Below are 18,362 nucleotides of genomic sequence, written 5' to 3'. Positions count from 1 at the left end.
GATGACTAGGATCCAGGAGTCCAGTGACAACTCAACACTGACGGGAAAAATATAACAGAAGTGCATCAGAAAATGTCAAAAAGGTTTGATTGCTCATGCTGTTGACACGAGCGATTAAGTCTTAACCTAAGGGTCTACTTAAAACCAACAATTCTTTCTTCCATGCTCAGAGAATATACTCACTTGGACTTCTTGTACTTTTTAGGACATTTAACTACCTTTTTTTAGGACTTGAACATGCAAACCGCTCTGACAAAGACTGCAAGTGAGCAGTCAAAACCGTGGATGCCTCTGGTCTATGAAAAGAACTGTTTACAATGTGTCAATGTTAGACCAAATGAACCTCATTGGACAAACAGGCATAGAGTCACGCTGTGAAAACTATTTTTAGGATCTGTCCACATGGGAAGGCTGAAATAATATTGTACCCACAGTGGTGGGTTAGGAAATAGTCACATCATCCACACGGGAACACGTCATTGGGTGGAAACTGTCACCAGACTGGTAACAAAATGGAATTACTTGTGCGAGACTAAATAAATGAACTATAATACCAATGCAGTACTCAACACTGGTCACTAGGTGTCAGTAATGTAGTTGTAATGTTTGGTGATACACAAGCACCGCACTTAATGGCTGGAACAACAAAGTTTGATATATATCTCAACAATCCCTAACGATATGCTCACCTGGGTTCAATTATACAATCACCAAGCCAAGACACTATAAAGGCTGCGGTGACGTCACTCACTCTCCCTAACTTAACTGTGATAAACAAGGGATTACTGTATTCAGATATTATGCTGGCTTTTGGCTGCACGGCGATCGAGTGGTTAGCACACAGACCTCACAGCAAGGCGACCCGAGTTCAATACCACCCTCGGCCATCTTTGTGTGGAATTTGCATTTTTTTCCCCGTGCATGCGTGGGTTTTCTCCGGGTACTCCGGTTTCCTCCCATTGTCCAAATGGACAATTTGGAGTCGCCAACTAACCTAGCATGTTTTTGGAATGTTCCATTATTAAATGTGAATTTAGGAATAAAACTAATTACTAAGTAACTAACTGATTATTAAGTGAAATGTTTAATTTCTGGTGTATTTATAATTGCTGTTTAACCAAGCAAAAATTTTTGGTCGAGTGGTTAGTGTGCAGACCTCACAGCTAGGAGACCCGAGTTCAATACCACCATCTCTGTGTGGAGTTTCCATGTTCTCCCCGTGCATGCGTGGGTTTTCTCCGGGTACTCCGGTTTCCTCCCACATTCCAAAAACATGCTAGGTTAATTAGCGACTCCAAATTGTCCATAGGTATGAATGTGAGTGTGAATGGTTGTTTGTCTATATGTGCCCTGTGATTGGCTGGCCACCAGTCCAGGGTGCACCCTGCCTCTCGCCTGAAGACAGCTGGGATAGGCTCCAGCGACCCCCTTGTGAGGATAAGCGGTAGAAAAAAAATGAATGAATGAATGCTGGCTTTTGACTTCTGGTCATGTGACCGTGCTGGAGCGGTGACATCATCAATGTCAGAAAGTTTTTTTTTTTGTTTTTTTTTACTCGGGCACACAACAACTTTTTCTCACTTTCTAATTAGCATTTTTAATCCTTGGTTTAATTTCTCATCAGCCTTTCACCGCTTCCTTTTCCACACCCTTTCAGAGCTGGCTAAATCTTAGCATGCCATGCGTAAGACTGGTGGAGCTGTCTTGGAAGGAGGTGAAAAGGCCCCCCATTCACTGCTGTTTAGCTGAACTTGTGCATGCAGCTGTGATGGGGTGCTGTTGGGCACACGCCAAGCAACTACAAAAGAGAATAGCTCACAGGAACTCAAAGTGGAGGCAAAGTACAGAAAAAGCCCAACTAGGTTGAAACTGGGTTGATGTGCAGAATTCATTATTGGGTGATCCTTTAAAAAAAATTAGGGTTTGTTGTTATCCAAAACACAGGCAAGGTACTTCAACATTGGGGTCCACAAAAGGTAATTGGAGAGGGTGTTTACAAGCAGCAGATTTGGGTAAAGTCTATTCCGACCATCCAATCCAGGAAGTGCAATGTGTTTTTTTTTCCCCCATACTGTAGAACAATGGACGCCTCATTAGGGTAAATGCTGTTAACCTGTTTATTTGTGTCCTTTGTGGTGTTTCCAAGAGTACTTGGTTTGGGGGAAGTAGTATGCGCCGCTTGGTCTTTGCCCAGGACTTTGGTACACATTGAGTTTCCCCAAGGTTGCCCTTTGTCATACTGGTTCTGGTCAGTATTGCTATGGACGCCAGGTCCTGATTAATTGATTGAAGAGACATGCATTGGTTAGCAATCATATGTATTTCTAACCAGGGTTAAAATCCTCAGCCTCAGTGGTTTTCCCCACATTCTCTCTGGCCCTTGAAGGCACCATGTCTCATGATATGGTCACCTGGGTTAAATTATACAATCACCAAGCCAAGATAAAAGCTGCGGTGACGTCACTCACTCTCCTCAGTTGCGAGAAACAGCAACTGCAGGTCGGTGTCCTCAAACGTTTAGGTCTTTTCAACATCGTTTTGTTTTCTTGTGACCAGACAGTTGTCGTTTTGCTGGGGACCTGTTTATCTTGTGTTTATTGAATATGCTGAAATGGTGAGTTGAACACAAATGTGATGGTGTGTATGAAAAAAACATATTTTTTTTGATACACATACTTGTGCTAGTTCCATCAATATGCTACACCTTACTATGGGAATAAGAAGTCTGGCGCCCTTTAGGAACTTGCCTACAAAATATTACATGGATTGGCACCTTCATGTTTGGTTGACCTAGTTGTACCTTATGCTTCGTCCAGAAACCTATGCTCACAACATGCCTGGTCTTCTGACAGTCCCGAGAGCCAGCAAGAAAATGAAAATGGGTCAGAATCTGGCTTGAAATTGATTTTGTGTCAACTTGGACGCAATCTGGTGTGCAACTCAATCATCATTGCCTTGTCGATGCCGTCTGCTGTAGGTTGATTTTCACACTCGCTGGTCTACTTGGTAATGCCACCCGTCTGCATTTTAATACATACACTAGTTCCTGGTTCACCTGCTTGGAACTAAACTTCAAAGGAACCATGATCATTTTTACTGTACATTTGGAGTCCTTATCATTAAATTGTTGCAGTCTCATTCATTTTCTATTGCTTATCCTCACAAGCATCACAGGGTGCTGGAGCCTATCCCAGCTGTCTCCGGGCAAGACGCGGGGTTACACCGTTGACTGGTGGCCAGCCAATCACAGGGCACATATAGACAAACAACCATTCACACTCACATTCATACCTATGGACAATTTGGAGTCGCTAATTAACCTAGCATGTTTTTGGAATGTTCCATTTATAAAATGTGAATTTAGGAATAAAACTGATTACTAAGTAACTGATTATTAAGTGAAATGTTTAATTTAATTGAATATAACCAAATGTGCCCTGTGATTGGCTGGCGACCAGTCCAGGGTGTACCCCGCCTCTCGAAGAAGACAGCTGGGATAGGCTCCAGCACCCCCGCGGAAAAGCGGTAGTGAATGAATGAATAACCAAGCAAAATGTTTTTGTTAATTAATCAAATGGGGCTGCACGGCGGTCGAGTGGTTAGCAAGCAGACTTCACAGCTAGAAGACCCGAGTTCAATCCCACCATCTCTATGTGGAGTTTCCATGTTCTCCCCGTGCATGCGTGGGTTTTCTCCGGGTACTCCGGTTTCCTCCCACATTCCAAAAACATGCTAGGTTAATTAGCGACTCCAAATTGTCCATAGGTATGAATGTGAGTGTGTATGGTTGTTTGTCTATATGTGCCCTGTGATTGGCTGGCCACCAGTCCAGGGTGTACCTCGTCTCTGGCAGCTAGGATAGGCTCCAGCACCCTTGTGAGGATAAGCGGTAGAAAATGAATGAATAAATTAATCAAATGAATTTTGAGTACAATACCTGATCACTAAACTATGTGATAGATGCTGTAAACATATTACTAATTTACTAGTGTACTAATGTACATTTTTCCACACACCAAGGAAAAATACAAGTCGGTCTTCCTTGTGCTCCTGACCATTGCCGAGACTCGAACACGATGTCGTACATTGTGTACGTGGGTTCAGACAGACAACAAGACATATTCAACATGTGAGCTTTCTTTATTCACAACCTCAGGTATCGAGTCTCTTTGGCAACAATTCCTGCATCCGGTAAAGTCCGACCCTTCAAAATAAAAGCCCACCAGTAAAATATAACACTGTTACACCCCAGTCCCATTCCGATCGGAGCAGTGTGCCGTGTTGTTCCCGATGCAGGCGGCGTAGGCCATAACGTATGGCAGGTAGCTCTGCTCTTGGACGCCATGCAGCAGGTGAGCCAGTGGACCTTTAGCGTACACGGCCACATCTTCGCCGCCATGCGTATCAGACTTCAGAGGGACGGCTGACTGGGCCCGGTAGTTGGGGTCACCTGGAAGGGAGAACATCATCACGCTGTTATTTAACATTTAAAGAGCCGAGCTGGGTGTCAAGCTGACAGTCTGGGATTTTAGGTTGATGCCTAAAGCACTCTCGACTCCGAAGGACCTTCATTTTTATCTTGCTGGGTTCTGTACTGGCTGGTTTCTAACTGGTTTTGGACTTTCTACCAAATGTCCTCACAAATCAATAAAAAGAAGGTGTGTTGTTATGCTACTGTTTCTTTCGTCAGGAAACGTTGACTCCAAACCTGGCCCAAATCTTAAACAGCCAAGGAAATCCTCCATTCTTGATTCAATCTTAACAAACAGCCCGTATAAATATACGGATGTTGGGATATTTGCCAATGAGTCATGTGACCATTGTGTTATTGCCAGAGTCAGAACAACACAAATTATCAAAGGAAGACCTGAAACGGTGCAAGCTTTTTATCATTTTCTATATATATTTTTGTCTGGAAAAAGGTTTACATCATCAATTATGTCAAATTAATGTGGAAATATTTTTACAAGGCCTTGTCGGAAATTATTAACAAGCATGTTTGCAGATTTCAAGCAAAGGGTAGCAACCAACCTTGGTTAAAACTTTTGAATGTAAATGAAAGAGGATGCTTGGGTTAAAGCAGTGGTTTTCAAACTGGAGGGCATGCCCCTTGGTGGGGGCCCAGTGGGGGAGTCCCGTGAACACGTTTCACTATTAAATCTTTAGGCGCCAGAATTTTTCAAGAAAATTTTCAGTTTTGATGGTGTTATTTCAGGGGCGGCACGGCGGACAAGTGGTTAGCGCGCAGACCTCACAGCTAGGAGACCAGTGTTCAATTCCACGCTTGGCCAGCTCTGTGTGGAGTTTGCATGTTCTCCCCGTGCATGCGTGGGTTTTCTCTGGGTACTCCGGTTTCCTCCCACATTCCAAAAAAACATGCTAGGTTAATTGGCGACTCCAAATTGTCCATAGGTATGAATGTGAGTGTGAATGGTTGTTTGTCTATATGTGCCCTGTGATTGGCTGGCCACCAGTCCAGGGTGTAACCCGCCTCTCGCCCGAAGACAGCTGGGATAGGCTCCAGCACCCCCGTGATTTGGTGTTATTTCAAAAGGTTATCCGTAAATGAGAAATCATCAGTATGACCCGTAGTTTATGATGGGATAATATCAATCATTATATTTTTATATTATATCACCAGGCTCAGAAATGATCAGATCCCTGTTTCCACGATACCCCAAAATCTCATCAAAATGTCTGATCCACTTGTCATTGTCTTCCTTGTCAAACACGGGCATCATTATTATCATTTACAGCAGGATATTGAACACTTCTGCTTTCTACGTTATTAAAATTACTTATAAATTGTTTAATCGGGTTGTTTATATGAAACATTGAACCCCGACTCTAAAACTACATCTGAACACGATGTACAATCTTTGCCCCCTTCGTTATTTTCATTAGTTTTCGGACCAATGACTGAGGTCTACGGAGCCCTTAAGCAGTTGGAAACTGACAAATCTGCAGATCCAGACAATCTTGATCCTATTTGTCTTAAATCGTTAAAAAACATTTTATAGCTGATCTTTTTCAGTGTTTTAAACTATGTCATCCCTGCTGTCTGGATATCAGTATTCATGTATTCTGGTAAAAGTATTACATTAAAGTTAATTACTGCCGCACAGCTTAAATCATTTATTGAATTTCATAATCTCTTATCAAACAAGCAATTTGGTTTCGGTAAACAAGACGGTACATTAACATCTGCAGTTAAAGTCGTTCATGATATCACTGAGTACCTTGATTGTAAAAGCTTCTACTCATTGACTTGACTAAAGTATTTCACACTATTGATGAAATGAAGTACTTTGAGTAGGGCTGTACCTACGATAGTTAACAGTGGAGATGTTCTCTCTTTCACCGTTGACCAGCTTGTAACCTGGTCCGTTTCCATACGAGATGGCGGTGAAGGGCTTATGGTCAACATCACTTAAATCGGGAGCCAAGCCTATGGAAGATGAAAGCTATAATATGAATAATCCATATAGTACTGGATCATTAATTCCAGTCAATATAGAGTTCATAACCTACCGAATATGTCATTTCCTCTGTAGGTGTAACCTCCAAAGTTGAACACGTGCGAATGGTCGGCAGTGACAACGGTCAATGTATCAAATTCGCTGGTCAGGAGACCCGCTCGACCGACAGCTCGATCCATTTCCACGGCATCGTGCAGGGCCAACTGAGCCTTGTTTCGGTGGTGACCCTGATCGATACGTCCTCCTGGAAGTCAAACCCTCATGTCCAACTTTTGGTCTTTTTACAAACGGCAGTATAAACCCACCTTCTACCAGCAGATAAAATCCATTAGGGTTCTTCCTAAGGATCTTAATGGCCATGTCCACCATCTCTGTGAGTGAAGGCTCGTTGTCCGTATCCCTCTCTATTTCGTACATGAGATCCAAAGGTTCGAATAGACCTGTAAAAACAGATATGAGATGTGGGACACAGTATGTACCAAACTCCTAAGCCTCTAGCACAGGGGTCTCAAACATGCGGCCCGCGGGCCAAATGTGGCCCGCAGGACACTAGTTTGAGGCCCCCGCATTGATATGAAAGTTTAATGTTAGTGCGGCCCGCGCAAGTTTGATATGGATGCTGTATGGTATCATGTACCCAGAAAAAATTATTACGTTTGATTAATGTTCATGTTAAAGGTTAAATAACTGTTAATAGTTATCCTCCCTATCCGTGTGGAAGTGGTAAGTTTTTGGCTATTTAAATTGAAAGGAAATAACTTGAAGGCTACCGTTTAGGTCGCTAGCTCTCTAGCACAGGGGTCTCAAACACGTGGCCCGCAGGACACTAGTTTGAGGGCCCCCGCCTTGTTATAAAAGTTTAATGTTAGTGCGGCCCGCGCAAGTTTGATATGGATGCTGTATGGTATCATGTACCCAGAAAAATTATTACGTTTGATTAATGTTCATGTAAAGGTTAAATAACTGTTAATAGTTATCCTCCCTATCCGTGTGGAAGTGGTACGTTTTTGGCTTTATTTAAGTTTAAAGGAAATAACTTGGAGGCTACCGTTTAGGTCGCTAGCTCTCTAGTTTGCGAGTTAGCATGTGTCTCAAGACCCTGCAGTTGCTCAATATGTTGTAAATAAAAAGAGTATAAATGTGACTATAGTCGTGTTTTGTCATGTCTACAGGGCTCTAATAATGCTTTAATTTTAATCCGAAAAAATAATTTGTCTACCCAGCAACTATATGTGGTTTCTTAAGTTTTTATTATTTGCCGTTTTATTATTATTATTATTATATTTATTACTAATTCATTGATTTTCTTTATTCTTGATTTGTTTATTTATTTTTCATCTTATTTTGTGCAGAAAAATAAAAATTAAGATATTTGAGAACAGTGGAATGTTTTATCAGAGCTTTTATTGTGGAAAATCGGCACCAAAGCACTGAAAGTTTTTTTTTGGGGGGGGGGGAACCTTGCCCAGACCCTAGCTCCAGTGGCCCGCGGGTAAATTGAGTTTGAGACCCCTGACCTAAACGTTTGAGGACACCGACCTGCAGTTGCTGTCCCTTGCTTCCCTTCCCACGCATCTGAGCAGAGTGAGTGACGTCACTGCAGCTTTTAGTTGAGTTTGAGACCCCTGCTCTAGCAGAAGAAAGTCAATAAAACTCACCTAGTAAGTAATTGACTCTGCTGGGGTTGAGTGATAAGAATTGCGACTTGTTCCACACATAATGGCCTCCCTGGACATTTTGACACAAACACAACAAAGTCAATAAGCTGGCTAACTTGGTAAGACTAAATGTCCTTTTTTTAGAGCTTCAGTTTTTACTTTGTCCTTCATTTTGTCAACCCATTCCTGTATCAGGTTCCGGCCATCATTCCGTGTGCCGTTGTGTTGCTCCATGTCGGGATACTCGACATCCGGCGTGTTTTTCGGGTACATGTACATCCTTCCGCCACCCATCATAACCTGAAAGGCCGTGGGAAAAAAAAAAGTCACGGTTCATCACAGAGCTTCTAATTATAGTTTAGCGTTTAAGGGTGCTGCTGTTTGCAGTATAACTATAAGACTTCAACATATGGAGATGTTTAACTAAACTGATGTAAATTATTTATATTGGCAACAAAGCCACTTATAGAGGATGTCTCGGAGACACATGGTAGAACCGGTTGCAAGATGCGTCTTATTGTCGTTCCATCAGACATACGTACGTTCAGTTAAAATGTGCAAAACAGATGTTTGTGGTTTACATTCACATACTGTTTGCATTTTCACTCTAGACCAGAGGTCTCAAACTCAATTTACCTGGGGGCCACCGGAGCTAGGTTCTGGGTGAAGCCGGGCCGCATCAGGTTTTCAAAAAAACAAAACAAAACTGGAAAAAAAAATCAATCTTCAATGCTTTTGCTTCTGCTATACCCTACACTTTTTCAGTACTTTGGTTCCGGTTTTCCACACCAAAATATCTGATAAAACATGCCACTGTTCTCAAATACCTTAATTTTTATTTTTCTATACGCAAAATAAGATTTAAAAAATAAACAAATTAAGAATAAAGACAATAAATCAATCAATCAGTAATAAATAAGTAAAATAATAATAAAACGGCAAATAAGAAACGTAAAAAAACACATACAGTTGGTAGAGAATTATTTTTTTCCGATTCAAATGTACAGTATCAACAGTTATTTAACCTTTAACATGAACATTAATGAAACTTAATAATTTTACCCAATTAGCAAGTTAGCATCGTACTCAGTTCCATCTGGGAGTAGCGTCGTAACTTTAACAACATGTTTGATGAGATGCTTTACCTTGACCTGTATTTTCCGTTTTATTCCAAATCATTTCCTGCATTTATTTGTACCCAGCGTCATAAGCCTTTAGCTTCATTGCTAACAGGGTAGGGTAACAGTATAGGCGGGGCAAAATCATGTTAATTGTGTCCGGTGTGCACACAGCTTTAAGCTGTCATTTCAACATTAAAGTTTGGTATCAAGGTGGGGGCCTCAAACTAGCGTCCTGCGGGCCACATTTGGCCCACGGGCCGCGTGTTTGAGACCCCTGTGCTACAGAGCTAGCGACCTAAACGGGAGCCTTCAAGTTATTTCCTTTAAATTTAAATAGCCAAAAACGTACCACTTCCACACGGATAGGGAGGATAACTATTAACAGTTATTTAACCTTTAACATGAACATTAATCAAACATAATCATTTTTTCTGGGTACATGATACCATACAGCATCCATATCAAACTTGCGCGGGCCGCACTAACATTAAACTTTCATATCAAGGTGGGGGCCTCAAACTAGTGACCCCTGCTCTAGACAATCCAATGCCAAGACTTCTGTCCAAGTCCCTTAATGAAAAGAGTGTATCGGAAGCCCTGCAATAGAATTTTTCCATTTTTAAACCAAAGGGTGGCCATGTGTCAATGACTGAACTAACATTACACCCTTAAGTAAGAATCCAAACCACCCCAAACATTTTTTGGTATGTGTGTTATTATAATTGTTGCTTTTAACTCACCTCAATATTTGGAATATTTTCAAACAGTTGTCTGGCAATGTCTATGCATCCACCCTTCAGCGCCTCTTCTGGCATATCGCTGTCCGAGTACCAGTGTCGTTCCACAGTATGGGCATAGGTGGCACAAGGTGTGGCACCAGTGATGCGAGTCGTTGTGACTACTCCCACTGACTTTCCTGCAAAATGGATAACAGTTTCTGAATACAAGGTACCTGTTTCTCAAGACCACATGTGTCAAATTCAGGCCCGGGAGTCAAATCCAGCCCGCGAGGCAATTTTTTGGAAACTTTTTGAAAAATAATGTGACGCTTTAGGTAATTTAGCTGTCCCTCAAACCTGAATAAACGCCAAAATCTCTGACAAAGCTGTATAGCATGGTGGGTGTTTCAGTGGGGGCGGGGCCTACAGCTTGTGCTCAGTGTCGCCACACTGTGATGTCACAAAGAGCTTCCCTACACAAATATTCCTTCTCAAGATGACAGCATTTTATTCATCTTATACTGTATCAACAGTCATCAGTTTTGCTTGTTTACATTTAGCATTTATACTAGTGTAAGTCATTTTCTTATTGGAAGAATATATTAATTTATATTATATTAAATTATATATTAAAATATATATAATATAATATAATCCCATTAAACGTCTCATGGTTTGGGATGTTTTTGTGCTAACAGAAATTAAGATACTTTTTAACTTTTGCTTTACATTAAAGAATGACGAAGATGAGGTCAACAACCATGGTTGTTTTGTAGTTTGACACCCCTGCACAAACATGAACTACTGTGCAGTATTTGTTGACGAAGCCTGTGCTTTTTAATGCGTGATTAAGAATAACTACAGTAAAACGGGGTAATAAGGGACGGTGGGGTAATAAGTGGCAATTTTCGGGAAAATGTTTTAAATGTAATTCTGCCTTTTCATGTTAAACAGGAAGCTGCTTTGTGGTGTTTTTTTTTTTTCAAATAAGCATATATTCTTGAACAAAATCGTTCAAAAAACATTTTCCTGAAAATTGTCCCTTATTACCCCACCATCCCTTATAACCCCGTTTTACGGTACATACTGCACATACTTTACTGTAAGTTTAGACTACTTGCTTTACACATGCATATATACATACAGTACTAGTTTTAGACATTAATGTGGTTAGCAAACTACCCAAATACCCACTGAACCAAGTACTAAGTCCCAATCCTGCTCTGGTCCTACCTGCATCCTTGGCCCACTTGAAGATGGAAGTGACCTCGTTGCCCTGGGAGGTGTTGCACTGGTAGCGAATAGCAGCCGCATTCAAGCCCACTATGCCCCGGTTGGTCTTGACCCCACACAGAAGGGCCGTGGCTGCGGCAGCGCTTTCGCCCACCTGTATATCCGTGTTGTATGTCTGCACACATGGTTCATAAAAGAATTAGGTCATTCAAGAGACTATTTTCACACAAAACCCGGACAAATGGACTCAGAGATGGGCTTCTTTTCCAAAGCCATCACTGCAATGAACAATCATAGATGAACAATACTGCACTACTAAAACACACATTATACACAATAATAATAAAACAACAATAATAATAATAATTAAAAAATGTGCAATACAGGATTAGATTCATTAATTTAAGTGAAATTCAGGCACAATATGTGCAATACTACCTTTTGTTTACTGCAATTCCACATTTTGTTTACTGTATAGGTTATTGTTTTTGATGTACATGTTTTTACATTTATTCTGAACAGCACCTGTCACTTTTTATATTTATATTATTATTCCCTATTTTATTTTTATTTTTTATTTTTTTATTCCTTTAAAAAAATATATTATTTTTTTTATTTCTACAAAATGCACCGTGGTAAAATTCCGTTGTATGCAATACAATGACATTAAAGGCGACTACGATTCTGATTTTTGGTGTAATTTGTTAAGTAAAATACACATTAATGGTCCCTTATGATGCAATTTTAATTTTCAATTTTTCAAAAGTCCTTAGTGCCTGTTTATAAACACAAAACATGAAAAAAGTCTACTGTGCCCTTCACTTGTTTGCTGCATTTTCAAGAAACGAGGCGTTCAATTGATTTTGAAGTTGCGGCTTTTTAAGCCTCAAATTTGAGGTATTAAATTTTCCCAACGCACTTTCCATGTACTATTGTGGATCTCTGAAGAATATAGGACCGTCATGTTTTTGTGTATTGGAGTCCGTGCGTGACTTCAACATAATAAAAAACACACAAGTTCCTAAATGACCACAGCAAGGTTGATGTTCTCTAGAGTTGAGTGTTTTTATACCAAAACCTCATCACCTTGGACAAAGACATATAAGGAAACTTGTCCATCTCCAGCTGGGTTTCCTCCCCAGAATGTCCGCTCAGCTGACCCTTCAGTATCCGAGCTGCTGTCACCGTGGAAACACCCATCCCTTTGAAACCAGAATCAGGTCAACTGTTAGGAATCCATTTACATCATCTTTAGGGGATTCATTTGATATACTCTACTCTGTTTCCAATACTGATATGAATAACACGACATATCTTCTGTAGTGGAATGTGGTCATTCCACTACTATTCCACTGGGCTTACTTTCTGGAATTGTGACATTCCAACTGAGGAATCTATGTATCTATGTGTACTATATGTACTGGAATTAACACCACCGCCAACACTGTCTGCCTTTAAAGCAGCTCTGTTTGTTTGCACATTTGTACATGCTGTGATAGCGACATCCAGCATCGGTGTGATTCCCTGTCTACACATTATCATATCAAGGAAGTGGAAGAGTCAAGCCTTCGGGATATTTTATTGTCACAAGGAACGTGAATTAACTTGCCAGCAGGATCCATGAACTGGCAAAAACTTCAAGACCTTCAAATTGTGTTTTACTGAATGGCTAAGAGCTAGCTAGAGTTAGCCCAGAGGCTAACGTGAGGAGCTAGCCGGCGGTGGAAAAAAAACGTTCATTTCAGTGAACCAGTCATTCCGGTTCATTCAGTAAAAAGATCCGTTAACTTCGTTCAGTTCGGTCTTTCAGTCAGCAAGCACGCAGATAGTCCCGCCCTGCAAAAAGGAACGGTGAACTGACTCTCCAGCCAATCAAAAAAAAAAAGGATTTGCAACTGAACGGGTATTTTAGGGCCTTGTTCATTCTGTTCACAAAAAAGAACGAGTTCTTTTGACCCGTTCGTTCATGACCGACACATCACTAGAGCTAGCCAACTTCAGTACAGTCAGAGCGACCAGGAACACAAGAGCCTGTGGAAAATGAGGTGGGCTTTGAGTGTTTGTGAACAAACTATGGTGTCATCCTGGTCTATATTAATGTCCATATATTCATATTCATTTTTTTCATATCGGTTTTCATTTCATGCATGCAGAGCTGGGCAGAAAGGACGAACAACATGGCCAAGACTGACGAAGTCAAATCGACAACACAATACATTTATTTTCTGTGCTTTAATCGGAATGGTGATAACTGTCACTCACCGTCACCTATGAACAGAATGAGGTTTTTCGCTACGTTCTGGTTTAGCTGTTGAAGAGTCAGCGCTTTTTGAAGAGTCCGCTGGGCCATTGATCTCCAGAAGTTGGGATCCTTTTCTTCCTCTGTGTGAACAAATAAGACAAATAAGTTATGATGTGATCTGTAAGACTGAAAGACTTTGGCTTTGGGAAAGACAATCTAGAAGTGTGTTTGACTTAGAGCCTAAGTTCCCAAAGTGGGGTCCCGGGCCCGAGGCTCCTTGGGACCCCAAGCAAAATTGTAAACTTTATTGACTTTATTTTTGCTCTTGTCATCTTGAGGCCCTGTCCAATGAAAGGGATGCATATCTACATTTTACGAGTCTTCTTTGAACTTCCAACAAGACAACGGTCCTCAACATTCCGGAATGGCCATCTCAGTCCCCGGATCTGAATTTTATTGATGTGTGATTTAAAGCGGGCTCTCCATGCTTGGAAACCATCAAACCTGACTCAACTTTGTAAAGAAGAATGGTCAAAAGTACCTTCAACCAGAATCCAGATGTCATTGGAAGTTATGGGAAGCTTTTATTCCTGCTGAAGGAGGAGCTACTATTTCTTTGTTGTTGAGATGCCCAAATTTTTGTTTAAATAATTATTGCAACCTTTTTCTGTAAGTCTGATGAATGTCATTTCACTTCTCATCTATGACTGTGTTCATCTGCGATATGATATATTGAACTGAAATGGCTGATCCCAACAACCAGTCATTTATAAAGGAAAATCAGGAAAATTATCAGGGGTGCCAAAATGTTTACATACCACTTTAAATTTATTATGCTAGTAGAATTTTTGCATCATGAATTTTTGTATCATGAATTAAAATTTTGGGTTTTTCAACATTTTTCAATGTTTTTCAAATTTTCAAAAATTCTCGGGGCTGCATGGTGGTTACGTGGTTGGCGCACAGGCCACATAGCTAAGAAACCCTAGTTCGATTCCACCCTCGGGCATCTCTGTGTGGAGTTTGCATGTTCTCCCCGTGCATGCATGGGTTTTTTTCCGGGTACTCCGGTTTCCTCCCACATTCCAAAAACATGCTAGGTTAATTAGCAACTCCAAATTGTCCATAGGTATGAATGTGAGTGTGAATGGTTGTTTGTCTATATGTGCCCTGTGATTGGCTGGTGACCAGTCCAGGGTGTACCCCTCCTCTCGCCCGAAGACAGCTGGGATAGTTTTTTGTCCACAACAAAAAACTTGAATTAATCAATAATTATATTAATGGTTTGGAAATATAAGCTTCTATCCAATGAAAATCATCTCTTTCTACATTTTGTGAGTTTTGTTAGATGTCATGAAGTTTTGCTAAAAAGTCCATTTATTGCATGATGTTTTGTTTGGCTTGTAATTGTACAGATACAGATATGCAGCATAACTATAACAGGAACATAACAGGAAATATATGTGGACAAATGTCTACAATCTTAAAGCGGTGATTATACGTCTTAAAAAGATCACTTACCAGGAAAGTTAACTCGACCCAGACATGCTGCAAAAAAACAGCAGCAGATGATGAAGAGCATCTGCACTTTGGACTTCATGTTGTCATCTCAGTGAAGGCAACTTGTCTCTCGGTTCTGCCACAACGATAGTGAGTCAGCATAACTGCGGTTGAGAAAATGGTGAAGCAATTCTAATGACTGGCAAACACACATCTTTGGTGACACAATGCAGCAAACCTGTTTCAGCAGCTACAACGCAAACAATACAAATTTGAAGGGCCTGAGAAGATGGAAGGGAGGTTTGTTTGCTTATCAAAAAATTAACTAAATTCAGTCTAAAGTCACAGATAGAAATATTACAGTGTCAAAGTGATCTTGCTAGATGAATACATGTTTCTCGTTCAGAAAAATACTATCACCATCATAAATTATTATTCACCTTGTACTTAGGCATGTGACAAAAATTCCTTAAAAATATATATATATATATTAGGAAAGCAGGAAGTGAACAAATGTAACAGTTACTGATTGTAAAAGTACCAGATGGAGGGGTAGGATTTAATAAGCTTTGCTTCTTCCTACTCCTTTTGGACATGTGGAACTGTGAACTTGAACTATATTAGGAAAGCAGGAAGTGAACAAATGTAACAGTTACTGATTGTAAAAGTACCAGATGGAGGGGTAGGATTTAATAAGCTTTGCTTCTTCCTACTCCTTTTGGACATGTGGAACTGTGAACTGATTATGTGATGCATTCAATTGTAATCTGATGCATGTTCAAATGAAATTAAACCATTACCATTACCAAAGATTAATAAATTAATCATACAATAAATGAAAATAAACTTGATCATTGAAAAGAATGGGTCGAGTAGAAATCGCACAGTGGTAGGAGTGGTTAGCATGTTGGCCACAAAGTCAGAAGATCGGGAAGTCTTGGGTTTGAATCTCTGCGTGGAGTTTATAATTTCTATCTATCCAAATGGATGCCAAAGGTAGCACAGGATTATTGCACAGCTTTTCACTTGGTGTTACAGTTCAATGTAAAGACATGATCATTATAATAAATACATTATAATAAATACACGTTATTATGATAGACAGAGACAGGAATGTGAATAAATTCCAGGAACTGGAATTTAAATATTTTTTATATCCACATCCTGTGTTTGCTCGCATAACTGCATGTTAAGGTGTTTGAGAGGACAGGGCTTTATTAACATTCATTTTTCCCAAATTAGAATTTTTTTTTTTAATCGAGGTATCAAATTAAATTTGTAGTCATGTTTTATCAGATGCAATTAATCATTTTTATAAATTTACAAACATACTGTTTACATACATATGTTTAATCTGGTGCCAACAAGTTCCCTTGCCGTTGCTTTTTTCTTGCTCAAATTTGTTTTTTTTAGGAATGTCAAATAGCTGTGGGAAATTTGACAGACAAGTATCGTTTTTTTTCTTCCATGTTTACCAAGCAGAACATATTACATACATGGAGTTTGCATGTCGTTTGGCTGGACAGAGACACGATACTCACTAATCGCAGGTTCCACTGAAATATGTCGCCTCAATCGAGCCTGTGAAGTACTTGAAGTACTTAATGGACAGAGCCAGAACAAGTGGTCAAGTGGTCAAATCACCAGGTCCACATTGTCCCCACATACTGTGTCAATAGAATAGAATAGAATATAGAATAGTCCTTTATTGTCATTGTAACAAGTACAGCGAAATTGTCCGACAGTTAGTGCATTATTCATATATCAGCTACATTAAGAATAAATAAATAAGATTAAAATAAGATTTTTTTCCCCCGTGCATGCGTGGGTTTTCTCCGGGTACTCCGGTTTCCTCCCACATTCCAAAAACATGCTAGGTTAATTGGCGACTCCAAATTGTCCATAGGTATGAATGTGAGTGTGAATGGTTGTTTGTCTATATGTGCCCTGTGATTGGCTGGCCACCAATCCAGGGTGTACTCTTGCCCGAAGAGAGCTGGGATAGACTCCAGCACCCCCCGCGACCCTAGTGAGGATAAGCAGTAGAAAATGAATGAATGAATATAAGATTAAAAAAAAAAAAAAATACATAAAACACTCAGTCAAGCATAAAATTAAATTAAAATGCTATTGCACGATGTTAAGGATTATTCCTTAAGGCATTGAGGGTAGTTACTGCGGTCGGGTAGAAACTGTTTTTAAGTCTATTTGTTCCTGAATACTAGAGATGTCCGATACTGTCGACCACTGATAATTATCGGCCCGATATCAGCCTAAAATTATGATCAGTTGATACCGGAATTGGGATTTACCCTTTTTATGAGAAGAGTGACATGAAAAAAAATTGGTTAATAGTCCCTGTGAAGAATAAAAATAAAAAATAAAAAATAAAAAATAAAAAATAAAAAATAAAAAATAAAAAATAAAAAATAAAAAATAAAAAATAAAAAATAAAAAATAAAAAATAAAAAATAAAAAATAAAAAATAAAAAATAAAAAATTGATCATTAATAATTTTAATTAATCATAATTTTCAAAATCCTCAAAGACGCTTCACAGAAAAAATGGAGTTGAATAAAAGCAAGTAAACAGATACATTAAAATACAACATTCATTCATTTATACACAGCTAAAACATGGGTAAAAGCGGGGCAGAATATACTGTATCTTCATCAGGCTAGCTTAAGTCAACACAACACATTCTCTTTAGTGTTCAAGCGAGAATCTTATTAACTTTTTTAGGAAATCTGGCAAGTTAGCTAGTTAACTACACCATCATAATGGAACCGTCTGCCCCATTTGCAGCATGGGGATTTACATCGCTTCTTCTTGGATGCAGCCATGAAGTTATTTGCTGATGAGAAAGTGTTGCTCATTACGGCCCAACAAAACAAAAGCTCCTCAGTTTGAGCAGAATTCCGAGCAGCTATTGATCATCAACAGAGCAGGAGGTCTAACGAAGAGGAACTGCACCTCCTGTTTAATTGCAGCGGAGCTAAAATATTGTGATCGTTAGGGCATGTAAACAGCAAGCGTAGACGCTTCAGCAGACTGGTTAATTGGATGTTAATTCAACTTGGCAAGTGGAATTTTCTGTGGTTGCAAACTTTTTGGTTAAACATGAGATGTGATGTCGCAGCAAAAGTTTGTGATGGGCGAGACCGACACCGGATTTTCCTGTTTTAGTGGGTTCTTCCAACCAGAGGCAGAAGATGGACTCAGGAAGGTCACCAATGTTGATCCATTCTTGACTCATTCTTGAACCCCAGAGAGGAAGCGTTCCCTACTACGGAAAGGGACTGTATTTTGTGTCCCTGGAGCCTATTCAAGAGCACAGAACGTGAGAAAAATCTGTCTCACTTGTTTGCTCCTTGAGAGAAGACGCTTGGAAAAATGGCTCCATAGCCAAG

The 18,362-nt window shown here is 39.9% G+C and overlaps 1 protein-coding gene across 3 annotated transcripts; it reads right to left on the bottom strand.

Annotated features, from left to right (window-relative positions):
- Positions 1-4,150: 4,150 nt before the first annotated feature.
- Positions 4,151-15,301, bottom strand: LOC131106101 (alkaline phosphatase-like). Of its 3 annotated transcripts, none has more exons than XM_058054870.1 (11): positions 14,974-15,301; positions 13,473-13,592; positions 12,297-12,412; positions 11,211-11,385; positions 9,999-10,174; positions 8,297-8,437; positions 8,138-8,207; positions 6,785-6,919; positions 6,532-6,723; positions 6,329-6,448; positions 4,151-4,450 (listed from the first exon to the last, which is right to left on the bottom strand). In XM_058054870.1, exons 1-11 carry the CDS (start codon positions 15,050-15,052, stop codon positions 4,242-4,244), a joined length of 1,533 nt encoding a protein of 510 aa, XP_057910853.1. In that variant the 5' UTR covers positions 15,053-15,301; the 3' UTR covers positions 4,151-4,241. The 3 variants fall into 3 exon arrangements, with proteins under 3 accessions (XP_057910853.1, XP_057910854.1, XP_057910855.1); XM_058054872.1 differs by having other exon boundaries at positions 4,374-4,450; positions 6,325-6,448; XM_058054871.1 differs by lacking the exon at positions 6,329-6,448.
- Between the last annotated feature and the right edge of the window lie 3,061 nt (positions 15,302-18,362).

Source organism: Doryrhamphus excisus, chromosome 18 (assembly GCF_030265055.1).
Source record: "Doryrhamphus excisus isolate RoL2022-K1 chromosome 18, RoL_Dexc_1.0, whole genome shotgun sequence".
NCBI lineage: Eukaryota > Metazoa > Chordata > Actinopteri > Syngnathiformes > Syngnathidae > Doryrhamphus > Doryrhamphus excisus.
The sequence above is the reverse complement of the archived record's forward strand: the minus strand, read 5'-3'. Positions and strand labels throughout refer to the sequence as shown.